Source organism: Eumetopias jubatus, unplaced genomic scaffold (assembly GCF_037043125.1).
Source record: "Eumetopias jubatus isolate StellerSeaLion01/CBP00866 unplaced genomic scaffold, mEumJub1_p1.0 scaffold_3, whole genome shotgun sequence".
NCBI classification, from domain to species: Eukaryota; Metazoa; Chordata; class Mammalia; order Carnivora; family Otariidae; genus Eumetopias; species Eumetopias jubatus.
The window spans coordinates 163866500-163891356 of record NW_028274809.1 but is presented as its reverse complement, the minus strand read 5'-3'; the positions used below and the strand labels follow the sequence as shown (position 1 = coordinate 163891356).

Below are 24857 nucleotides of genomic sequence, written 5' to 3'. Positions count from 1 at the left end.
TCACAGGGAGGTGTCTCAGAAACTCAGCTACAGATCTGCCCAAAGGGATGTTGGGAGAGCTGTGGGCTGCTCCGGGATGCAGACCACTGCGCCCTGCCGGAGCCCAGCAAGGGAGAAGCTGGTTCTGCTGCAGGTGCTGGGCCTTGGGGAAGCCACGTGTGCTGGGAGAGGACCCTCAAGACATTGGGAGTCTGGCAGGAGCCTGGAGATTAAACACCAGAACCAGGAAACAAAAATCTTTTCCTCCTGCAATGTCTCTCCAAAGGTTAACATAGCGCCAGCTAGCAGAGTAAAAACATTTAAAGGGACCATATCCATTTTTCCAGAGCAGACAAAAAGAACGACTTAGGAGCTGAGAGGCAATAAGTGGGTAAGCGTACTACTGAGCCGTAAAATTCTAAGTAGCTTCAATTCCAGTTGCAGCTAATGGATCCAAATATAATTGGCCTGCCAATTGGCACCGAGTTTCCTGCTGGCCAAAGTAAGATGAGCAACAAGACTAGTTTTCATTTTTGGTAAGACAAATAATTGCTACGCTTCAGGAGAGACCAAACATTTTCTAGAACATAAATTTAGAAGCAATTTCTCAGGTGATACCTGCTTCTGGAAAGGCACTGGAAGATGGAGGGCACAAAATGCCCAGAGGAACATCCATCCAAGATGAATTTCCTATAGTTTTATAGTTTCCTCATTGAGAGCTGAAAACATTACATATATACTGAAATCTGACTATTTATCAGATGCCGATATTTAGAAGCTTCCCATATTAAGGAAATGTTGAGGTAGATAAAAATAAAGTCAATTATATTTCTGATGAGAGAGGAAAGTTGAGCACCTAGCAATAGAGTACTAAAAATACCTCCCCTGGGTTGAACACAGCATAATAACATGAAAGCAAAAGAGCTTTTTGACTGGAGCCACTGGAAAATTTTAACCCTGGCATATAACTTCTTGTCATAAATATTTAAATAAGAGAATTTGATTTCTAGGATGTAGGTACCCATCTATATTAGACTCTTGGTATCTTCTTGAGAACTGCGGCTTTCAGAGTTTATTCTCAGACATGCCTCAGATAGTATGATTAGCATACCATTAAATTGAAGAGGTGAGGGAAAGTTTGGTTTCTTCACAGAAGCTTTTGCATTTCTGAGATGTTTCTGTGTGTATTTCTGTGCCACAAAGAGGCAGATGTTTCTCTAACCTGCCTTATCTGACTTGACTTGGGAGGCGAGAGAAAGTACAATGTGTGTGATCTGAAATCCCCTCAAATAAAGTTAGGGACAGAAATATTGGTAAGCTTTCTTCTGTTAAGCCATTCTCCATGTTAAAATTAAATGATTTGTGAAAATTTACTTTAAAGTTCTTAGAATATGCTCTTTCTGTCGAGACCATGATTAAGTTTGCCATATACATAGAGTATCTCCATCACTAGCTGGTGGTGAAGAGCACTGTCTCTGGAGCCAGCTTGCCTGGGGTCAGTCCTGGGCTGGTGCTCATGATCGGAGACTCCCCCAACTGAGACACCTACCAGTTCCCCAGATTCTTACCCAGCAGCCCTCCAGTTAGGGTGCAGACATGTGACCTCGGTCCCACCAATCAGACTTCACATTGGAAGCCAGTGAAGCTGGGGCTGGTGTGGGGCCATCTTGGCTAGTGCAGGGGTAAGAGCATCCCGTGTCTGGAGACCGTCGTGGCAGTGCTGATTGTGTGGGCCAAGATGTCTGGAACCACAGGGCTGGATCAATGCAATTTGGGCATTTTATTGGCTGCTTCGTCCCCAAGCCTATTGATGGGCTGTTCTAAGGGTCCCACGAGGGAACTCGTCTTATTTATTTATTTATTTATTTATTTATTCACTTAAACTATTTAGAATTGGTTTTGGGTCACCTGAAAGTAAACTGACATGGCAAGCTACTCAGGGAAAGAGTAGCTTTTGGAGTATTTTGCCATTACTGTGAGGGAATAGCCCTACTTTTTGCATCCTTTATTTAAACATCCAATGCTCTCTTGGTCCCCCTTCCCCTGACCTTCTGAACTGTGTATAGATCTAAGCCCTACGGTGGCTTGGGTCAGCTGTGTTGGTCACCTTTATAAGCTTGGGTGGTCAGTGCTCCCGCAGCTCCTACTGATTTCATGTTATCTTGTTTGACACACTGACTTGAACAACAGTATGTGAGCCCAAACTTTGAATTCGGGGTCCCTGATGATTGCAACATCTTATATGATAGAACTAATAGAGGAGACAGATATTCAGGAAGGAAGATGGAGAGAATGACAGGGTATCTGGAGTTGTTTAGCGCCTGAAGCAGGGTGGAAAGTGAGAAGGGTCAGAAGCACGAGAAAAGCAGAAAGAAAGGAAGCAGGCACCGTGAAGACAGGCCAGGGTCTGCCTCTTGCAGTGGTCCTCCTTTGAGCCTCTTTGTTAACCCAGAGGGCGTGGCCCAGTAGGGGGCGATGGGGGCAGACTGCTAGGCGCTCTTTTGCCAAAGATTCATTTAGTGTCTCACTAGGGTTTTCTTTCTCATGCCATCATCCTAGCAGAAGTCTTTCAGGGGAAGAAATATCATCTGGCTACTTTTACCAAAACAAGTCTACTTTTATTTTTAAACAGAGAAATCTCAGTTAAGGGGGCCAGAGGACAGGGCCAGCATCGGGGGTTTAACGAGCTACCAAGACCTGGGCTCTGTGACCTTTTGTGCGAATGGCTGCTCTAAGAGGAGGCTCCTGGGAGAAATTGCCCTAAGCAGACTTTGGGAGGAAGACAGTTAAAGAAAGTCCTGGAACCAGCCCACAGCCAAATGGCTGGGCTGGGAGAAGTCATAGCTGTACTGATTTCACTGAGGATCTGGAGGCAGAGACTCGGAGCCTGAAGCGTAAGAGCACGTGGTAGCAGAAAGTATCCCAGTTGTAGTTTTGTTCCTTATCAGATATAATCTCTAAGTAATATATACTTTTATTGTGGTAAAATATGCATAAGACATAGTTTACCATTTTTACCATTTCTAGGTGTACATGTTAGTGACATTAAGCTGTGCAACCATCCCCACCATTCATCGCCAGAATGTTTTCTTCTCCCCAAACCGAAACTCTACCCATGATAGCCTGTCTCCCTATTCTCCCCTCCTCCCAGTATGGTAACCACCATTCTGCTTTATCCCTGGGATGCAAGGGTGGTTCAACATTCACAAATCAATCAGTGTGATAGAACACATTAATAAGAGGAGAGAGAAGAACCGTATGGTCCTCTCAATTGATGCAGAAAAAGCATTTGACAAAATACAGCACCCTTTCCTGATTAAAACTCTTAAGAGTATACGGATAGAGGGAACATTCCTCAAGTTCATAAAATCCATCTATGAAAAACCCACAGAGAATATCGTCCTCAATGGGGAAAAGCTGAGAGCCTTTCCCTTAAGATCAGGAACACGACAAGGATGCCCACTCTCGCCACTATTGGTCAACATAGTACTAGAAGTCCTAGCAACAGCAATCAGACAACAAAAAGAAATAAAAGGTATTCAGATTGTCAAAGAAGAAGTCAAACTCTCTCTCTTCGCCGGTGACATGATACTTTTTGTGGAAAATCCGAAAGACTCCACCCCCAAATTACTAGAACTCATACAGCAATTCAGTAATGTGGCAGGATACAAAATCAATGCACAGAAATCAGTTGCTTTCTTATACACTAACAATGCAAGTGTAGAAAGAGAGCACCAAAAACCATAAGATACCTCAGAATAAACCTACCCAAAGGGGTAAAGGATCTATACTTTAGGAACTACAGAACACTAATGAAAAGAAATTGAAGAAGGCACAAAAAGATGGAAAAACATTCCATGCTCATGGATCGGAAGAATAAACATTGTCTCTAGGAGTTTGAAACCACTGTGGTTACCTCACATAACTGGAATCATGCAGTATTTGTCTTTTTGGAACTGGCTGATTTTATTTAGCATAACGATCCTCAAGGTTCATCTATGTTGTAGTCTGTGGCAGATTGTCCTTCTCTTTTAAGGCTGAATAATATTCTATTGTATGTGTGTAGCATGTTTTGTTTATCCATTCTTCTGTCGATGGGACATTTTGATTGTTCCCACTTTTTGGTGATTACAAATAGTGCTGCTGCGAACATGGGAATGTAGATATCTGTTTGGGTCCCTGCTTTCAGTTCTTTTGGGATATATACCCAGAAGTAGAATTGCTGGATCATGTGGGAATTCTATATTTAATTTTTTTTACACTTAATTTGTTGAGGAACCACCAGAGGGTTTCTAAATAATATATATTTTTAAAGATTTTTATTTATTTCTTTGAGAGAGAGAGAGAGAATGGGGGGGGGAGCGAGAAGCAGACTCCCCACTGAGCAGGGAGCCTGAGGTGGGGCTCGATCCCAGGACCCTGGGATCATGATCTGAGCTGAAGACAGATGCTTAACTGACTGAGCCACCCAGGCACCCCTCTAAATAGTATTTGTAATAAACCTTCTTATTAAGGGAAATTGAAATGCAATAAAATAGAAAGAAGAGTATAATGAATTCTCGTGTGTACCACATTTGGTTTCAATAGTTGTTTAGGATGATTATGTGGTGTGTAATGTGGATCAACTTATTAACTTATTGAGCAGTTGAGTATCAAATGATGAATCAGACATGATTCCTGTCAGCTGAGGTAACCCTGGGTGGTGGCGAGGGCAGATGCGCAGCTCCAGTCCCCTCCTCTGGGAGCATGGCTGGCTGAGAGCCCCAGTCGCTGCTCTGGATCTACCATCATGTTTGTGCGTACTACACCCTCAGTGAGTGGGCTGCTAGTAGCACGGTGGGGGGACTGTCACCCACTGTGAGATGCAGGATTCTTCCAATGGTGACTTTGACTCAAGGCCTTTCCATCAGCCTGATCAGACCTTTCTCAGAGTGTTCTGTGATCTGAGGCTCTATTCAATTTTCCTCCCTTCCCCTCTCCTCTTTTGCACTGGTCAGCTCAGCATCTCTCCCAGTTCTCTGCCCTTACTTCTCCACAGGTGTTTCCCATGGTAAATCTCTTAAACATCCAATCCTGTCTGTTTCTTGAAGGACCTGAGCCAACCTATTTAAGGCTTTACTTAAGTTTTGGGTCTTTTTCACATCCCAGAAATGCAAACAATTTGAACTTCAAGAGGACTCATTCCTTCTTAAATATCCTTCGGCCCCTGCCACCGGGTATCTCTCGCTGGCCGTCTTTTTCTGCAAGTTGAAATCATTTTGGCCTTTCTCCATTCACTGAACTTATTTTCCACCATTTACCCAAGTGTATGTGTCCCTCTGGTGTGGAGGAGTTAGTCCCTCCTTAGAGTCAGAATCTTTGGGACTCATCTTTCTTGCCAAAGTTTGCTTATTAAGGTATATCCCAAATGAAGATAATTTCCTATCTAAGTGGGCTTCTTCTGACATCAGCCTTTAAAATATGTGTTTTTCAGCCCCACTACACATGAATATAGATGGATGAAGAAAATGAAAAGTGAAGTGTAGTGGGTGTTGGGATTGATCTGTCTACTGGGTAGTGTGAGCCACGAAGGAGGGGATGTTAGACTTGAACTGGGGCCGGGGTGGTGGTGGTGGTGGGTGTGCAGAAAGCAGAAAGCCCAGGTAGGATCCTACTTGCTGCAGTTGCCCAGAGGGGGTGGGGTGAGGTGGGGTAGGGGGTGGGAAGTAGGTGTGGAGAGGAGTGGAAGTAGCCCTACTCAAAAAGGCCTCAATATGAAGAAAAGATCACTGTCATCAAAAGACCTGATGCTTATTTCACATTTATTAGGTACACTGGTCTAAGCGCTTTCCATGCAACTCCATGAATCCACACAACAGGCGATGTTTCTTGCCCCACTTTCCAGAGGAGGAGAATGAGGCACAGAGTGAGAAACTGGGTGGCTTGTCAAGGTCTTAGCACCAGAGAGGGGTAGAGTCAGGATATGGACTCAGGCTGGCTCCTGACCGTGTGTTCGTCCCCTCTCTCCCCGACTCCTAACACCATGAGGCAGGCCTGGGAACTGGCTGTGGGTGCTAGAGAGAAAGATGGTCAGAGTTCAGCATTCTAGAATCTGGTACACTAATTTTTTCATTTGACCTCAAATGCAGAGATAGTAGTATCATTACTAATGCTTACTCTAATAGAAAAGACAATATTTAATATTTATAGCAAGCCGATGCCATTTATTTAAGCAGATGCAATCACTGACATGTGGGTTATCTATCTGTTGCAATACCACATGCAGAGACATGATGGGTATTCCTGAACTGAACCTTCATGAATCTTTCCGTGCTCCCATCCCATACCGCTCATAACTCAAGCTTTTTCTTTCTGAATTGTAATAAAACGTCCTCACTATAATGTGTCATCTTTACTTGCAATTAAAACAGAATAAGGATATATGAGTCAAATGGTACATTTTTATTCTTTTCCGGTTCTCATCTCTATGAGCTGTGGAATAAAATAACAAAAATGACAAGAGAAAGTTGAAATATGTCTGCGGATTGATTTCTGTGTCCTATTTCTAAAGCAAGCAAGAAAGTGTTCATATTAAAGTAGATTTCCTTTCCAAAAATGTACAGCTTCTTAAAAGACTATAAGCCATTGACGTACAGTTGCTTAGAGGTATACAATTATTTTAAAAGTAAAGAAGACTTCCAGTTTATAAGTTTCCTCGGCTATTCCTTCAAAGTCTTATTTATTCTCCCTGAAAGCACTCAGCAAACCACGAATGCAACAAAGAACAAATGGAACTGGGTGGCTCAGACGGTTGGGCATCTGCCCTCAGCTTGGGTAATGGTCTCGGGGTCCCGGGATCGAGCCCCCATGTCGGGCTCTCTGCTCGGTGGGAGGCCTGTTTCGTCCTCTCCCTCTGCTGCTCCCCCTGCTTGTACTCTTCTCGCTCTCTCTGTCGAATAAATAAATAAAATCTTAAAAAAAATTAAAAAAAATAAAGGAACAAACGTCCTCAATGCAAGATGGAATCAGGGCAACAGCTATTAGTCTGATATAGGTGATATATTGACTCGGTGTATTAGGTAAGCTATTTATTTTCTTTATTTACGATCACTTAAGTCTAATTGCTTTAGAAGATAAAAGGTAATTTTTGATTTATGCAGAAAACCTGGGGGGAAAGTTTCTGAGCACTTTAATCTTTTTTTTTTTGGGGGGGGGGGTGGCAGGGGGAGAGAGAGAGAGAATCTTAAGCAGGCTCCACACCTAATGTGGAGCCAGTGTGGGGCTCGATCTCAGGACCCTGAGATCACGACCTGAGCCGAAATCAAGGGTTGGACGTTTGACTGACTGAGACCCCAGGCCCCCCGGAGCATTTTAAAAGATATTCACAGCTAGGCTCTGGGTGCCTTCTGGAAGAAGTTGCATCCTGTGTGAAAGTGTCTCCACAGTTTTTACCTTATTATCGCTACTGTGTTCCATACAGGACCACAACTATCACTGTTGCTTTCCAGGGGGTGAGGCCCTGTGCTATGGCACTGAGCCCACTCAGCGGGCCTGGTGGTGGGACGCAGAGCCTTCTCCGGGAGGGCGGGGAAATGCGGCCAGCTCACCAGGGGCACTGGGCTCTCTGCTCCAGCTCCTCCTACTTAGAGCCACGCTCAGCATGTTATGAGGGAAACCAGTAGTCCTTGCACCCCATGCGAAGGTGTGTTGACTTCTTCCTCCTGCCTGTCAGCTTGGCTCTGAGCCTCCTGCTGCCTCTGAGCCTCCACCCGCGACCCAGTTCAGTGCCCTGGGTGGGGGGGTGGGGAATGCCAAACCCTTATCCAGTACTACTGGGGAAAACCCGTTCACAGAGACTCTGATGCCCTTGTCTACTGAGTCCTCTGCAGCAGCTTTCTGGGAAATATTTATGGATAATTTTGGTGATGCTTTACTGGGACAGAGCGTCCCAGGCCCTCATCATCATCATCATCTTCATTAAGTGCCCAATTCTGGGTGATTTTCTGTTTGATACTGAATCAAAAATTAAACAGCCTAGATTTCCTCTGTGTAGAATTATAACTTAGGGTAAACACCATCGCTGAAGGGATGGGCACAAATTTGCAAATATGACCGAGGGATGAAACCAACTTGGTAGCAGCCAGCATGGGTGGAACCATGATTGGCATATCAGAAGGAGATATGCAGGTAACGGGGACTCTTGAGGAACAGGAAGTAGTTTGCCTTTCTCTGGTTAGTATTTCAGGGGAACAGGGACAGCAGAGCTCCCCTTTGCTGAGTCTCAGTGGTCAAATAGAGTGTGGGGGTGGTGGGTATTCCGAGGTTCTTGGTGCTCAGTTTTATGGAGAGGAGTCATGAATTGACTTAAGTTCTGACTGCTGGTATTGGAGGTGGGTTGAAGGAGCAGTGCCTAAGAAAGAAACCAGGTTCAGACTCAGACCTGGGTGTGAATCACAGCCCTGTGACCAGCTATAAGATCTGGGGCAAATCATGCAACTGGAATTCTCAGCCTCGTTTTATTTGTCTGTAAAATGGGAATAACATCTGCTTTGTCTGATGTATCTGAGATCCCTGGCTTGTATCACAAAGAGCAATCACTGCTATCTTGGTACACAGAAGGGTCAAGGCAAATAACAACGTCCACAGGGCCCACACGAAAAATTCTGGAGGGTTGGATATCACCATGAATCTGTGTTTCCTAAAGGCGGCATGGCCCTGGGTTAAAATCTAGGTTTTTGTGCTATAAGTAGATCCACAATCTAAAGAAGATGAAACTTTTTTTTTTTTTTTTTTTGAAGCTCTCCAAACCCTGTGGGGAGAGGCAGAGAAATCCACCTTATTTCACACTTGCGTTTCTGGACAGTGGCTTTGGAGATGGTCGGTGGGACAGGCATCTAAGCCGTGCGTAAGCTTCAAGACCTCCACCCTGCTCTCTATACTGCCTGTTAATGCTGAGCCACAGCTTCCTTTTTATGTTTCCACATGTTTCCTCTGTAGCTCTGTCTCGGCCCCACTGCAGTCCGAGTTGGCACGAGGAGATGAGGACCTCTCTTCAGAGCAGCCCACCAGACGCCTCATGAGGAGTGTGGGCAGAACAGATGAGAAGTGCACAGTTTCTGATTCAGAAAACCCTGGGGCTAGAGCTTCTCAAACGTTCATGCTCCATGAGCCCCTTCCTTTCTCTTACCCCGAGCACAAGAAGACAATGAGGAGTAGTGGGCAGAGAGTGCCCAGGAGACCTGAATTCAAGTTCTGTGTAATCTTGGGTTCCCACTACTCACTCCGGGCTAGGTTTTCTATCAGTAAATGACCAAAGTGGACAGAGGTCCTTCCAAGTTGCAATGCCTGGGCCTTAAACTCCAAGGGCGGGCAGAACCTTTCCCGCACCTCTCCCCGCCTCCCCCCCACAATGGCCCATGTGCCCAGGGCTCTGTTTTTTGGGTCTCTGCTTCTCTGACTGCCCCCAGAGCTTGGCTGTTTGCCACCTACCTTCTGGGTGAAGCAGAGGGTGCTGAGGGCTTGCGCTTAGAAAGGAAGTGAGAGAAGTCAGAGCCTGCTGCGAGCCTGGGTTGCTTGGGGAGGGTGGGGAGGGTGGGGCAGCTGAAAGTTTGTGTTCATTTCTATTTGCTTTGTGGAAATTGAGACCGGGTTGCTGGGAGCCAGAGACCATCCAATAAACACTATTTCCAGGACAGGAGTTGGGGGGCTCTACTCCCTGAACATTTCACTTCTCTGCTTCAGGACTTTTTCATGAAACCTTCCAACAGCAAGCACTTAGCTAAAGCTTGGTGCCGTTCCTCAGCCGCTGGCCTTCCTGTCCAACTGGCCAGGCTGCCAGAAGTGGCTCATTGTGTTTTGGGGCAGTGGGGTTTAGTGAGACCTAGGATCTCATTCTTACATTTTTCTCCTCACAGTCCACGCTGGAACAACAAATCTCATGCCCGAGAATGGAGCTGAAGAAGCTGAAAGGAAAGCGGGGTCCACACAGGAGAAACGAAGGAGGGGATTAAGAGAGATAGGAAACGTCTCATCAATGTGGCACCTCCATCCTCTGGATATTCCAGAGGAAACCTCCAGAATGTCCCGCTTCCCAAATGTACATACATCGAAAGCCAATGAGATTTTGTGACCCATAGTATTCTCTGCCTGGTGCCCAGTGATATGCTCAGTGGAGGTAAAAATGCAAAGTACGGCCTGGAAAGAAATTTATTTTTGTGGTTTCTTAGAAATGACTGCCATCCGTAGCTCTTAGAACGTGAAGCAGCAGATGGAGTTGCATACGCCCCATGGGAGGGAGGACGGGTGCAGCAATTTCTTTCTGACTCCAGTGTATTTCATACTGAGACACAGGAAGGCTCAGGGAATTTGATGCCCCAGCTCATCACTGCTCAAGACTCAATTCAGCCCAGATTGCTCCTGTTGGAGAAGTGAACTCGGATGGTTCCTTTAATGAGGCAGGAAGGGGAAATTCCATTTTCTGCCTGAGCTCAGTGCAGCCTGCCCGAAGGCTGAGGGGTCCAGATGCCAAGCCGGTGACCGACTTGGATCCAGGAGCGGCAGTGTCAGCAGATCTGGAGGCTCAGCCTCGCTTGGAATCAGATGCTATTAAAGCAGAACAGAATCTCCTCTGAACAAGCCATGGCCACCATCTGCTGTAGCAATGTCCCCACCGTGATGTGCTCCCTGCTTCTTCTGGTTACCTTCCCATGCATGTAGTGCCACTTGATTTGAGAGGCTGTAAGCTATAAATAATGGCTTTAGCACCCCGGCTCAAGCCAGGGGCAGAATTCTCTATGGGGGAATCGTGCCAGTGCCCTGAAAAGGCAGTGGTGGCCCCTCATCTGCCTCCCTCCCTCCCCCCAGTTCCCTCCTGCCGGTCCCCACCCTTTCTTTTTCCAGGCCTCTGGGGCTCTCTCTTGCTTGGCAGCTGCATCTGGTGGACCAGCTTGGAGCAATGAGCTTCTGCCTCCCAGCTCAGTGAAACTTGCAGTTTGAAAGAGAGCCTCCAGAAGAGAGTAGCACTGATTCCAGAAGAATGGACTTGGAATGGTGGCTTGGCAAGTGCCCAGCTTGCTGGCTTCCGGGCCAGGGAGATACTGTTGCACAAGGTGGCCTTTGGAGTGCCCGTCCTCTGAATTAGACCATCTAGGTCATTTGCCACGTTTTTGGGAGTAGGGCTGGCACTGACACAAATTAATTTCCAATTCTGCCCTCAGAATAGCAGCACCCAAGATCTGGGACTGTTGTGCCCTGGGGGCAACTTCTTCAGATGTTTTTGTCATTTCTTTTAGCACAGGGTTCTAACCTGGTAGTAACTGTAGGGCTTTGGGTGTCTTAGGGAGCTAAAACAAAATATCATAGACTACGTGGCTTAAACAACAAACGTTTCTCTCTCATAGTTCTGGAGGCTGGGAATCCGAGATCATGATGCTGGCTGATCGGGTTCCTGGTGAGGGCTTGATGCCTGGCTTGCGGATGCTGGCTGCCTTCTGGCCCACAGAGGGAGTGGGGGAAGGAGAGGGAGAGCCAGGGACAGAGCTTGTAAGGTTGAATCGGCTTGAGAACCCCAGGCGCTCCAAATTCGAGCCTGTTGTTATTTCAACAACGTTCTTGTGCCTCAGGTACCAGTTGTTCTTTTACGATATTTGCTCTTTCAGACTTCTTTTGACAAGAAATTTGTACGTCTGAAGTCAATTTATTTAATATTTGCTCTTTCAGACTTCTTTTGACAAGAAATTTGTACGTCTGAAGTCAATTTATTTAATAATAAGAATATCTGTCCCTACGATGGAAGTTGAAACCGAAGCATTTGCAGATGACACCATCAAATGAGTAGCATCTGCCTCAAAAAGCAGGCCTAATATATTCTGCCCTGGGCAAAAGTAACGGGACCTCTTATAAGGAGAGTTGACAACTTGAATGAAAGTATCACGTGGTCCTTGAGATTAAATAGTGGCAAGAGTCACCATAGAAAGAAAGCATTTCGCATGCTCTTAACAGGAAGCTTGAGACCCTTGTTTGACCTGATCAATATGATGAAGAATGAGAAAGACTGTGCCATCCAGGTGGGGTGGGGGGTGAGGACAAGTACATGTGGGAGGCAGGAGACCAAGGGACAGAGAGGCCAAGGTGGGCACGCTAGGAAGGCAGAAGGAGCCCATTTTCCCCAACTTGATGTACTGACTCCTAGAGGCAGGTGTGTTCTGTGGTGGTGAAGAATGGACTGAAAGTCCTGTAATTGGAATCCTATAACCCGCCCTGAGGCCAGGCGCACCAAGTGAAGTGCTTTCAGGTTGTATTTCCGGGCTGGCCAGGCGAGGCACACACATGAGGGTCCTGAAAGCTGCAAGGCTCAGTGTAAGTGGACGTGTTGGCTTTCTCGTTTCTCCCTCAATCTCCCATGAGCTTACATCCTCCAGAGGTGAATTCACTGTGTGTGCTGACAACATGGAATATCAAAGCCTATAGAGGGGAGGACTGGCCTTGCCTGAGGGAGAGAGCCCCAAGCTAAATGTCACTTTGAGGGTCATTTGGCTGTAAGCCTGGCAGGACCTCCTGGTGACACTTCTAACGTGACCCGCACCTTCTTTCAGACTTAACGTACGTAACCAGGGCAATTATTTATATACAGTGTACTCGAACTACATTTCCTCCAGCTATGACCAAGTTTAATCTCAACCTATTTTTCTCATTTAAGCTCTTGCCCCGCCTTCTCCTCCCAATTCCTGTTTTTCATTTCAAAAGCAGTTTATGAGTTGAAACACTCATAAACTTTCATTGTTGAAACACTCTTGAGAAAGTGAAATGTGACTTATCACCGGCTAGCCTGACGTACGTGTGATACAGTCTTGTCTTGGACAAAGCGGAGTACTTTATTACCTTATTTTTGAAGAAATGAGTCATTTCTGGGTGTGTTTCCAAGAAACGGACAATTTAATAATAAAAAATATTTGTCTTTATGTAAGATATTTGTCTTTATGTAATATATAGTAGAAGAGTATTTGTCTTAATAATAATGTTTTAAAGTAAGACGTCGTTGTACCTTACACAGGGAAAGAATGGGACACAGGATCTCCCGCCAGATGAAGGGAAAGGATGAACACAAGAGTACTGACAACAAAGAAGACTGGAGGTGACTTTTGTGAGAACACCCGTAACAGTGAGAGCATCCCTCCGTATGTGTGTATCGCTTCACGTCAACTTTTTTTTAGTACTTTTTTCACTTTTTTTTTTAAAGATTTATTTATTTATTTTGAGAGAGTGAGAATGAGAGAGAGAGAGAGAGAGAGAGTACATGAGAGGGGGAATGGTTAGAGGGAGAAGCAGGCTCCTTGCTGAGCATGGAGCCTGATGCGGAACTTGATCCCGGGACTCCAGGATCATGACCTGAGCCGAAGGCAGTCGCTTAACCAACAGAGCCACCCAGGCGCTCCCTATTTTCACTTTTTAATAAAAATTTAAAGTTTTATAGTGTAATATTTTTTAATTACAGCATCAGAAATAGAGGCACTATTTCTATTTACGATTCTGGAAATTAGGGGAAAAATGACTATTTGACAGTTGTTATACAAGGTACGTTGGTGATATAGCAGTACCAGTCAATTTTCCAGAAAAACTTGCATTCTGTAAATTGTTTTTGCACTGGATGAATTTCATGACAACTTTTTGAGGTAGGCTGGTTAGGCTATATTGTTTACCTTTAATGACACAGTGGGAACTGGAGGACGCTCCACCTCGAAAGAATGTTCTGGTGGTTGTGGGGAGCAATGCCACCTATGTGGTATGGGGGTCTGGGAACTCCAGGCTGCTATTGATTTGGAATCCAGATTCCCTCACAGACCCACCTACTCTCTGGTGACCACTGCCTCCCACCAATCCCCATGACCAGAATCTCATCAACTACCTACTAGAGAGAAATTGGTTTATTGATTTAATCGATTTATATTTTTTTGGAGAAATTAGTTTACTAATTACTATTGTTGAGGGCCTATTACATGCAGGTCATCCTTCTAGATTCCAAAGAAAGATTTATAGACACAATCCTTGCTTTGGAGGCAACAGTTAGTAATAATATTAATACTAAGGATAGTTTCCCTTCATGAAGTAATCATCACTGTTCTAGATGTAGGGATATAAAGATAAATCAGACATAATCCATGTCTTCTGGGAACTCATGTTTAATGCTGAAGTTAAAAGGATGAATCAGATACTGTACTTAAAGGGTACAATCGAGTAAATATTAGTAAATATAAATAATAATGACAATAATAGCTTCTGTGTACCAGGCACTGTATTAAGTGCCCTGATTCTACTCCTTAAACCTTACTCTTTGCAAATGTATCTTAATAATTAATTGGGATAATTAGTTGTCCCAATTACAGAGAAGGGTTTAGGATCAGAAAGATAAAGTGAGCTGATATTAATCACCTGGGCAGAATATTGTGGAAAAGAGATCAAAGCCAGCCTGACTCTCTAGCTTGCCCTATTTCCTCCACACAAGAACAGAGGCCTGTTGCTTAGCAAAGTTTTATCATCAATAGGGAAGGCTCTCTTACATCATCTACAGTGTTTTCAGAAGCATAACTGCCAATGAAATGCTCTAGTGAAAACCAGTGTGGGAAAGCACAGAGCCTCCAGGATGGGCCCCTCTGAAAGAACGTGCATATTAATTAAGGTAGATTCATTGCAGTAAGAAAAAATTGGAGTCAAGAATGTGCAATGGCTCAAACATAATAGTTTATTTCTTGCTTATATAATACCCTGAAGGGTGTTCTTTAATTGGAGCTTCCTGGTGGTGATTCAGGGACCCAACCTGCACCTACCCTGTGGCTCTGCCGTGTGGCTCTGTCGTCCTCCCCATGTGGCTTCCAAAGTGGTTGTGTTTGTTGCATCAGGCCAGTGGGTGGAGAAAGAATACAGACTGCTGTGCATGGAAGTTCCATGCACCAGACAGACAAGTGGTGCATGTCCCTTACAGTCCCCTTGTTAGGGTTCAGTGTTGTGGCTATACCTAACTCTGAGGGAACTGGGCGTGAGGCCCAGCTCTGTGTCCAGGAAGGACGAGGAATGTGGCCCCCAGTCTCGGCCCCGTGGTGGTTTTGCTGCACCTCCATACTGAAACAACTAACCTGGCAGCACTAGGGTGTCCCGTGAATGGGAAGGTTTTTTAGTTATAGCCCTAGCAAAGTGGCCTGAAAGTTCTGGCTAGAGTATTTTGTGGAGAAGAGTAGGAGCAGGTTTCTGAAGGACAGAGAAGTCAAGGTGTGGTCAGGAGAGAGAGCTTCAGCACTGTTCACATTTCCAGAGGCCTCCTCCCATCTGTAAACTTGTGAGGCTCTTACATTGGCTTTTAGTTGGTGCAGTCTCTGCATCTGACCCACAGGGCGCGGGCGAGCATCTCCTCCTTAGCTCTGCCCTGGACCGTGGAGAGTGGTGGAAGGCCGCTGGGCCTTGGGCTCTCATTTTTCCACCTAGTGTTCACTTGGCCTTCGGGATAAACATAGAGGACTCAGCAGTCAGCGGGTTGGAGAAGAAGAGGGTGGCTGAGGGGTGAGGAAGCTGACCACTGGAGCAAAAGCAGAACACATTTTTTTTCTTTTCTCTAGATCTGTATTCTTTCCCTCATTTCCCTTCATTGAATGTGACTTTCCTCTCTGAGAGCATATTTGGGCAGATCGCCTGCCTCATGGGACCCCTCCATCATCCATGTTGTGTAAAGTGTCTTCAGCGGACATGCTACCCAGTAGCTCCATGGGGAGAAGAGTCACAGGACTGGCCCCCAAGACAGCTACGAAGGCAGTGACATTATCAGGCACCTTTGCTTTTTATTTTGTGTCTTTCCAGCAGGGCCTTTCCTGGGTTTACTTCTAGCTCTGTTGGTTGGAAACATACCTGATAAAGGGTTCTCTATAAAATCTTCACTTTTTGTGCGGGGCTGGGTATTTCCACTGTATCAGGCTGCTCTTCCATCATCTTCAGAATAAATCTTTGCTGATGGGATTTCTGGCTCCCCAATAATTTCTGGGCGTCGTAGCCTGGGCAAATCCTCCTAGGTGCTCGCAGAAGCTATAGATGAATTCTTGAAATTCATCTTCTTGAGGCCAAGTTTTTTCTGGTGAAGTTAGGTGATTTTATTCAAGCCCTGAATGGAGTCCATTTTCCTATATCCATAGATCGAATCACTGGATAAATTAGAAAAAGCACTCAGCCACCACAAATCATTTCCTTTATAGGTCAGAGGTTTTCATCTTTAGACAATGCACTGAGTTAGGCAGTCAGTAAATTATGAAGGTATTATTTAGTGGGAGAGGTACTGGAGTTGGAACATTTGATCTACACTTAAAATTGAAAACAGAGGTTCTTAATATGTATGCGGCATAAATAGATTTGATGGCACACTGGGAGAGACTGAGAGTCTCAGAAGAGTGTAACAGGTAAGCGATGATTACAGTGCGGCTGCCATCGCGGTATGGTCATGACTCCCAGTGTGTAGAACATTCTTCCTTGCTCCCACACCGCTCACCAGTTTCAGTGGTGCCCATCTTGGTAGACCTATTGATTGCCCTAAACTCCTTCTCTGATATACCAATAAGGCAAAATTCTTGTGGGTTATAGTGAACAAACAGCCTTTATTTGTATCCAGATGAATTATGTTCCTTACCTCTTATTCGCAGCACATTGTCCTCTACTTTATAACATTTAAATGAAATTATGGCAACACACTCATGCAAGGGTACACCATGAGTAGTTGCCACTGACTGTGGACCATTGTGAGTTCTAGAAAGGGTTGAACATACAAAGATGAACACTGAAGAGCTTGGAAATAGCACAAGGCTAATTTATTTATGGAGGGTATTATGGGTTGAATTGTGTTTCCCAAAAAGGTATGTTGAGGACCTAACTCCCCATACCATGAATATGACTTTATTTGGAAATAAGGCTTTTTGTTTATGTAATCAAATTAAGTTGAGGTCATCCTGGATGATGGTGGGTCCTAATTCACTGGTGTCCTTATAAGAAGAGGCAAATTTGTGCCCAGAGACACACAGGGAGAAGGCCACGTGATGACAGAGGCACAGATTGGAGTGAATCAGCTGCAAGCCAAGCAATGCCAAGGACTGTTGGCAAGCACCACCAGCCAGAAGAAAGGCATGGAAGGGATTCTCCCTCAGAGCCTACAGAAGGAACCAACCCTGCCAACACCTTGATTTCAGACTCCCAGCCTCTGGAGCTGTGAGAGAAAAAATGTCTGTTGTTTTAAGCACCCCAGTTTGTGGTGCTTTGTTATGGCAGCCACACAGGAAACCGGCCCTGAGGGTAATGTCGAAACATTACCAGTCATTTCCTCCACCAATGTTGTTCTGTTACAGTTGTGCCTTGTGTCATGGCGACCCCGGAGATGCCTACTGGTGGGAAAATGACTTTGATGAAAAATTGCTTCCACTTAGAGCCAAGAGAAATTGTCTCTCTCTCCCTGCCCCCATTCCCTCTTTCTCTCCCCTCCCCCACCCCCCTCCTGGCACCTTCCAAGTTCACTCATTGGTAAAAGCGCCCCCATAATACTCATACTTTCTTAAAAAATATGTATTGACAGGGGCTTATGTTTTTCTATTTCGTTTTCAGATGCTGAGGTTTTTAGTGAGCCCTTTCTGGTCAATACTGCAGGGTTTCCATCAAATAGCACTAGAAGTCTTTTCAAAGACCTGCGAGATTGAAAAGATCCCAGCCTGTTGAACAGAGAGTAATTGGTGTCACACACCCGCCTCATTCTTATAAATATCTCCTCTTCCCTTGCCGGCAGGAACTGGGAAAAGGAAGAGGTGCAGGGGGTGTGGGAGTGCAGGGCAGCGCCCCCTGAGAAGAGGAACGGGGCTTTTGCGCATTACTCGCATCTGCTGGTTAGCTCGGAGCCCCCTGCGGCGGAGGCCAAGGGGCCTGTGAAAAAACCAGCTGTCCCACGGCCACATTCGATGATATGTGGAAGGGAGGAGGTGGAGGTAAACGCAACCCAATTAATCAAATAAGGATTAAGGGCAAGCAAAGACAAAAATAGTACCTTTACTGATTTCTGGGAGATAATTAAATCAGACTGCACAGGGAGAGAAAGGATATGGTAAGTTTATAAAAGAGAAGACCTTAAGTTCTGCAACATTAAGTTAATGCTCTGCATCAACAAAGGGAAGAAATCCCCTCCTGGCGGGGTGATACCGGCACATTGGGATAGTTAGTAGCTATTAAAAAAGATCGCAAAGAGTGAACAGTAAAATATCCATAGCTATTTGAGCACAATAAACTCTTATATTGAATAGTTGGATGAGATGTTCTTTTAACTGGTTGCATAAAATACAAAATTTTCCAACACAGAAAGGCAGCTTACTTTTTTTTTGCTGTTGGGAGTTCTCACTGAACATCCCTGCTGCCAATTTTAATTGATATTCCATTGAAGGTATTAATAAAATTTTAGAACATACCACTAATATATATGTGTAGTATCTGCAACACACACACACACACACACACACAGTCTGAAAAAGATGTCTTCTCAGCTCTTATTTTCTTGGAGAGAGCTCATGGCAACCTTCCTGCCTGAAAGGGCAACTTCCTTTCTCCTCTCTACTCATTGATCAACAAAATGCATCTACACATATATACTAGTCACCCGGAGTGTAAATAGTATATTTAATGTGTATTCTTACTCAGTGTTTATTTTATAAGTAACTGTCATGATCAGGGTCCTTGGACTGCAGGCAACAGATGACTTTGGGCAATTGAAGAAGGGAATCTCCTGGAAATTTACCAGGAACTCAGCAAATCCTTGGAAAACTGAGAATCAGACTTAGTAATAATCATTATTTAAGGCTGCTCTGGGGGCTGGGAATGTTGTCAGACCAGGAACGATCATGTTTGGGCACCACAGGTGGGAAGTGTGGATTCCAGCAGCTTCTTCCATCCCAGTATCTCTCACATAAGATGCAAATCCTGGAAGACAGCAGCTGATTCCCCAGGCTTCTGGCTTTTCTGAAGAAGTGTGGAGAAGGCTGGTTAATTCGACATTCTTAGTAGGATGCAGGGACTGGATTTACTGTCCCACCAAAGCAATACAATGGGAAAGAAGTAATTCACCAAAAGAAAATTTGTGTCGTATAGGAAGGAGAAGTGAATATTGAGCTGTCAAAAATATTAAACACACATGCACATAGAGCTCTACTGTAATAGTTTATATGTATGTCTTTACATTTGATTTAAATTATTGTGCATGCATACACAAATGCATATTATATTACATAGACCTATGCTATTTTTAAATAGTACCTTGCAATGATAGTGCAGGTCTGATGTAGATTTTTGAAGGCCATGAAACACTTAGAAAAAAGGTTTATTTATTTATTTGAGAGAGAGAGAGAGGACGGTGGCGGGGGGTGGGGTGGACAGAGGGAGAAGGAGAGAGAAACTCAAGCGGACTCCACGCTGAGTGCAAAGCCCGATGTGAGGCTGGATCTCATGACAGTGAAATCATGACCTGAGCTGAAATCAAGAGTCGGACGCTTAACCGACTGAGCCACCGAGGTGCCCCTTTGAAATACTTTTTTGATGATTCTTTTCTAGGAAATAATTTTTCCTAATCTGAATGATTTCTTTTTTAGGGTCTAGCAGAGAAGGAATGAGGGTAATGTATTGAATCAAAGCATATCTCTTGATTTATGGGGTGCCTAAGTAGTGACTTGAAGATGAACAGATCATTAATCTGATACTTAGTGAAAAGGTGGATGGAAATGCATAGAGAGAGAGAGGCACTGAAATTACAGCAGGACCACTGGCCTTTTGACATTTTCAGGAAAAGGATCACAAGTATAGAAGAGTCTGGCTTATGATGCAAAACAGGTAGTTGGAAAGGAAGAAGGGAATGAACATGTAATCATCCAGTCTACGTAATTTTGAGGCTTGTGAAGCTAAACTAAAAAATTATCAGATTTTATACTTGATGAGTATGTCTTTTGTCTTGTCTTTGTTTCTAAAAAGAGTTAGTTGTTGTTATTTAGCTATATTTGTGGATAAACATCTTGACCAAACTCAGTATAGATACTAAAATTTTATTTGATTAAAAAGTGGGGAAATCACAATCAATTCATCTCCAAATACAATTAAGAAGCCTAACTTTTTTTTTAAGATTTTATTTATTTATTTGACAGAGAGAGACACAGTGAGAGAGAGAGAGAGAGAGAGCACAAGCAGGGGGAGTGGGAGAGGGAGAAGCAGGCTTCCCACTGAGCAGGGAGCCCGATGCGGGGCTCGATCCCAGGACCCTGGGATTATGACCTGAGCTGAAGGCAGATGCTTAACGACTGAGCCACCCAGGTGCCCCAAGAAGCCTAACTTTTTAAAGAGTGATTTTTTTTAATGTTTAATTTATTTTTTAGTAATTTTTACATCCAGTGTGGGGCTTGAACTCATGGCCCCAAGATCAAGAGGCAAATGCTATACTGACTGAGCCAGCCAGCTGCCCCAGAATTACTTTATTTTTTAAATTAACATATAATGTATTATTTGTTTCAGGGGTACAGGTCTGTGATTCATCAGTCTTACACAATTCACAGCGCTCACCATAGCACAGACCCTCCACAATGTCCATCACCCAGCCACCCCATCCCTCCCACCCCCTCCTCTCCAGCAACCCTCAGTTTGTTTCCTGAGATTAAGAGTCTCTTAATGGTTTGTCTCCATCTCTGGTTTCGTCTTGTTTCATTTTTCCCTCTTCCCCTATGATCCTCTGTCTTGTTTTTCAAATTCTTCATTATCAGTGAGATCATATGATACTTATCTTTGTCTGATTGACTTATTCTGCTTAGCATAATACCCTCTAGTTCCATCCACGTCGTTGCAAATGGCAAAATTTCATTTTTTCTGATGGCTGCGTAACATTCCTTTGTATATATATATCACATCTTCTTTATCCATTCATCTGTCGATGGACGTCTGGGCTTAAAGAGTGATTTCTATTGAAACATATTCTAGTAATTTGAAAATACTGACATTTGTGACTTAAAAAAGGCCAATTATAAGTTATTACATTTTGAATCCTGAGTTTTTATTAGTGGCTTGACCTATAATCGCAGATACACATTCTCTGCCAATTGAGTGCTTCCAGTAGAGTTAAATGTTATGAATTTGGGTGGACCAAAAGAAATGTTCTTTTTTCTTTATGTAAGTTTCTTTTAAATCCAATCAAGCAATGGCTTCATTTTTTTCATAATTCTGCCATGGTGGTGTTCAGTTGAAGTTTGTTTCTTTTATTTTCCTTAGCTCTCCAGTAATGGGTAACATTTTATTACCTCTGAGGCTGACTGGGTATGTAAGCATCACAGGATGGTCGGCCCTGTAAACCCGCTTTGCCTCTACTGATACAAGGCTCCATGAGCTTGTCAACTGTTGTTAAAATAGAGCGGGAAGTGGATGGTAATGTAATTGGTCTCTAAGGCGAAAAATCAACAGATTCCACGTTGCTATAATTTTTTTAATGCAAGAATCTTTAGCCATGGCATTAGCATATTTTGTGTAGTCTGGAAAGCAGCAAGGCATATATAAAAATGGGAGAATCTCAAACGAAATCTTAAGCAAGCGCCCTTAATGTGGAAATAATAGTTCTCTGGGACCTCGAGGAAGTCTGATGGAGAACCTACTGGGTCAGAAGAACTAGATCATAGAAGAGGGCTTGTATTAGGGGAATAGAAGCTAGAATGCTACCGCGTGGGGAGAGGTGGGCTGTGCTTCTTTCTCTGAGTTTCCTCCTATCATCCTACCCCCTCTGTGCTCCCTCCCACTCCTCCCAAATCCCTTCAAAACCTTTGTGTCTGGGGGTGGTTGCTATAACTGGGTTTAAAGGCTTTTCTCTATTATTCTTACAAGATCTCCCTGGAGTAGGCTAATGTTATCATCATTTTACAGATGAAGGAACATATGTCACTAGCCTACAATTATAAAGAAAATGGCAAAGCAGAGATTGTTCTCTGCTTAGTTACCTAAAAAAGTTCACGATGTTCACATGCTTAGTACTGGAGTAAGTAGTGTGAAGGTTCAGAAATACCTGGAAAATTTCAGAAGGAAAATTGCATCCCCACCCCAAGGATTTTTTTTTTCTCTTTTTTTTCCCCCTACAAACATTTCAGAGGGAAACTTCTCAATTCTCTCAGAAAACGAGAAAGAAAAATTGTCTCTCCCTGTCCTGGAGCATTTTTAAAAAATGGGTTTTCATACCTCACCCCAGAGACGGGAAAATTGGGTACTGTCTCAGGGTTTCCATATTTTGGAAGGTCCTGTATTCGCAGTGGAGCTGGGTCTTTGGGGTCAGATTTCTGCAGCAAGCAGCAGAAGGGGGGATGGCCAGCAGCAGATGCCAAGACAGCTTTGTGGTGTTCCTGCATGATTAGCAGCGTAGGATGGCTTCTCTCTCGCCCTCAAGTCACTGAGGCCGAGATCAGGGTTGGCTGCCAGACAGCGTCCTGGTGACATAGGCTTCGGGACATATGTCGGCAGCCTTCTTGGGATCCTTATTCCCCTCTGATTATCTCTTTTGTCTGTACTACTAGTCAAACTCTACAGCAAGTAAAAGTAGAGGTTAATTTTGTAATATTAGCTCTCAAAGAGGAGGAATTATGAGAGACACGTGTACTACACTAACTCAGTGATTGATTTTGTTTTCTATTTTAACTCCACTTGACACGTGAGCTTCACCAAGTCACAAGTGTCCAAACCTCAGTGAACTCGTCCATAAAAGTGAGCCCATCTTCCAGTTGTTGACAGGATGTTTTGAAGGATAAGTGAGTTAAGATGGGTAAAGCTGCTATACACAGTACAAGCTGGGTCTGTATTGGGTACTTTGGGTCGTAATCCCAGATCTTTCAGACAAGTTCTGAATTCTGCCTTTTGGAGTTCCACGTTAGTGTTATCTGCACAAATTTCAGTGTAGAAATGTGTAGACAGAGCACCTCAGTGTTCGGAACTCAGGTCTGTGGCTTTCGTAGATTGGTCATTACTCCAATCTCTCCCAGTTTGTGTGATTGCCACAAAATCATGTAAAAGTGGTATCTCATGTTCTCCGTTTGATAAAGCATCCCCTACCCACCTAGGGCTTAATGAATTGAAAGTTTTACTGCATAGAAAATAATCAGGTGTTAAGAGAAGCACAAAATATACTATCATTTTCTGAAGGTTAATAGGCTTTTTCTGTCTCTGTGTTTCCCTCCACAGCATTACCCTCTAACGTGAGGCTACTTCTCCCGATGCAGCAGAGATTGAAATGTCACAGCAGCATGATCAATTAGATGATGTAGAAGAGAGGCATTTGCTACCTGACCTTAATCCACAGGGCAAGACTAACTGCATGGAGAAGACTGAATACGGAGAGACTGCAAGGCAGAGGAAAGCAGCAGAGTAGAGTTTAAACGGGCACAAAGCAGCATAAATGTTGACTCATGATGAAAAGGACATCCTCAGGATAAAGGCTTATTATGACATGCATTGGTGCACTTACTTGTTCAATTCTGAGTGAGGACAAAATAAACATAAACATCTCTAACAAAAAAAAAATATAGTAGAAAAGGAAGCAGGTAAATTTTTGCAAAAAGTCTAGATTTTAGATCACGTAGCTTGCTGAACCAAAGTGACAGGGAGAAAGATAGATGCCAACGATACCCATGCCGTCAGATGTTGGCAGTGGGAGACATGACTAAGGGACCATGATAGCTGTCTTCCTCTCTTTAAAGCCCTATCCTCAGAAGGAGGGTTAGACACCTTGTGGTGGGAATGACAGAGGAGGGGTGTGACTTACTGTAAGGAATGGCTTCCCAATATTTGGAACCTGACAAAGGTCGCTGGAGCAGCCCTGCCCAGCTCCCCTGGGGCTGCATCAATGGATAACCGTGGTTGTAGAGGGATTCTTGCATTAAATGAGATGACTTCAATCACTCCCTAATATGCCCGCTCTGGAGCTTTGCACCCCCTTGGGGAGGTCTAAAATGGTTTTGAAGCTTGTTGAGGAGCAGAACTAAATGAACTTTGGAGCTGCTTAGGCTTTGATAGAATCAGTCCTTCTCGGCCGCATGTGTGCACATCATGGGCCTGGGAATGGTTGCGAGTCTATTTTGATTATGGACAGCTGGTGTTAGCTAAGGGCTTTGTCAGATTAGTCATCCCTAGTAACAACGATATGAAGCGTTTCCCCCTGGATTATTAGTCGAGATCTGTTATGTTTACTCTTTTAGTTTTATACTTATTTTTCTTTTCCATTTAAGCACAACTCAGTGTAAAAGGGTTGTAGTTGGGAATCTGTTTCCCCAAATCAGTGACTATTTTTTTCTAGGATCCATTTGGTTGTTTCTATTTGTGGAGTTCCATTGTGAGACATCAATTTACTGTAGCTGTGGAAAATTAGCAGGAGGTTCAGAGGAAAGCCATGGAAATGATGAGGACCAGGAAAATGAAATGCAACATGTATCCTGGGGAGGTGAGGTTGAGGATAATGTTTACGCTTGTTTGCATGTCACTTTCCCTCGCACAGCTACTCAAATACATACATGTTGATTAACTTGTGTAGGGCTTGTGTACAACTGTGGTCTTCTAGTTTACGAAGGCTAATGGGGACGATGTTTTCTATTGAGACCCGGGTATGAGCTTCAGGATGATCACATAGTGGGTACTCCATATTTAACATATATTCATTGGATTAAACTGAATTCAATGTTAGTTTCAATACAGGCATCCTGCTGATAGTAAAGGTCATTAAACTTTAAAATGTGTTCTCAAGGAACACTGTGGCATCTTCATTTGAGAACATCTTTTAAATTGGATAGCTAATTATCTGTTTAGAATAAAAGCAGAGAAATAGTTCTGAGTACTTCATAAGG

The 24857-nt window shown here is 44.0% G+C and overlaps 1 protein-coding gene across 12 annotated transcripts in view; it reads left to right on the top strand.

Moving 5' to 3' along the window:
* The window catches only part of KCTD12 (potassium channel tetramerization domain containing 12), an 82002-nt gene extending 57743 nt beyond the window's left edge, over window positions 1-24259 (top strand). For 3 of the 12 annotated variants that reach the window (XM_088021868.1, XM_088021875.1, XM_028106068.2), the window contains one exon: window positions 9873-10096. In XM_088021868.1, coding sequence (XP_087877994.1) covers window positions 9873-9915 — 43 coding nt within the window. In that variant the 3' untranslated portion in view covers window positions 9916-10096. Of the gene's footprint in view, window positions 1-8756; window positions 8864-8955; window positions 9208-9872; window positions 10097-13009; window positions 13138-23202 lie in introns of those variants that run through there. The other 9 variants (XM_088021871.1, XM_088021869.1, XM_088021867.1 and 6 more) reach the window with 9 other exon arrangements.
* Window positions 24260-24857: the final 598 nt, after the last annotated feature.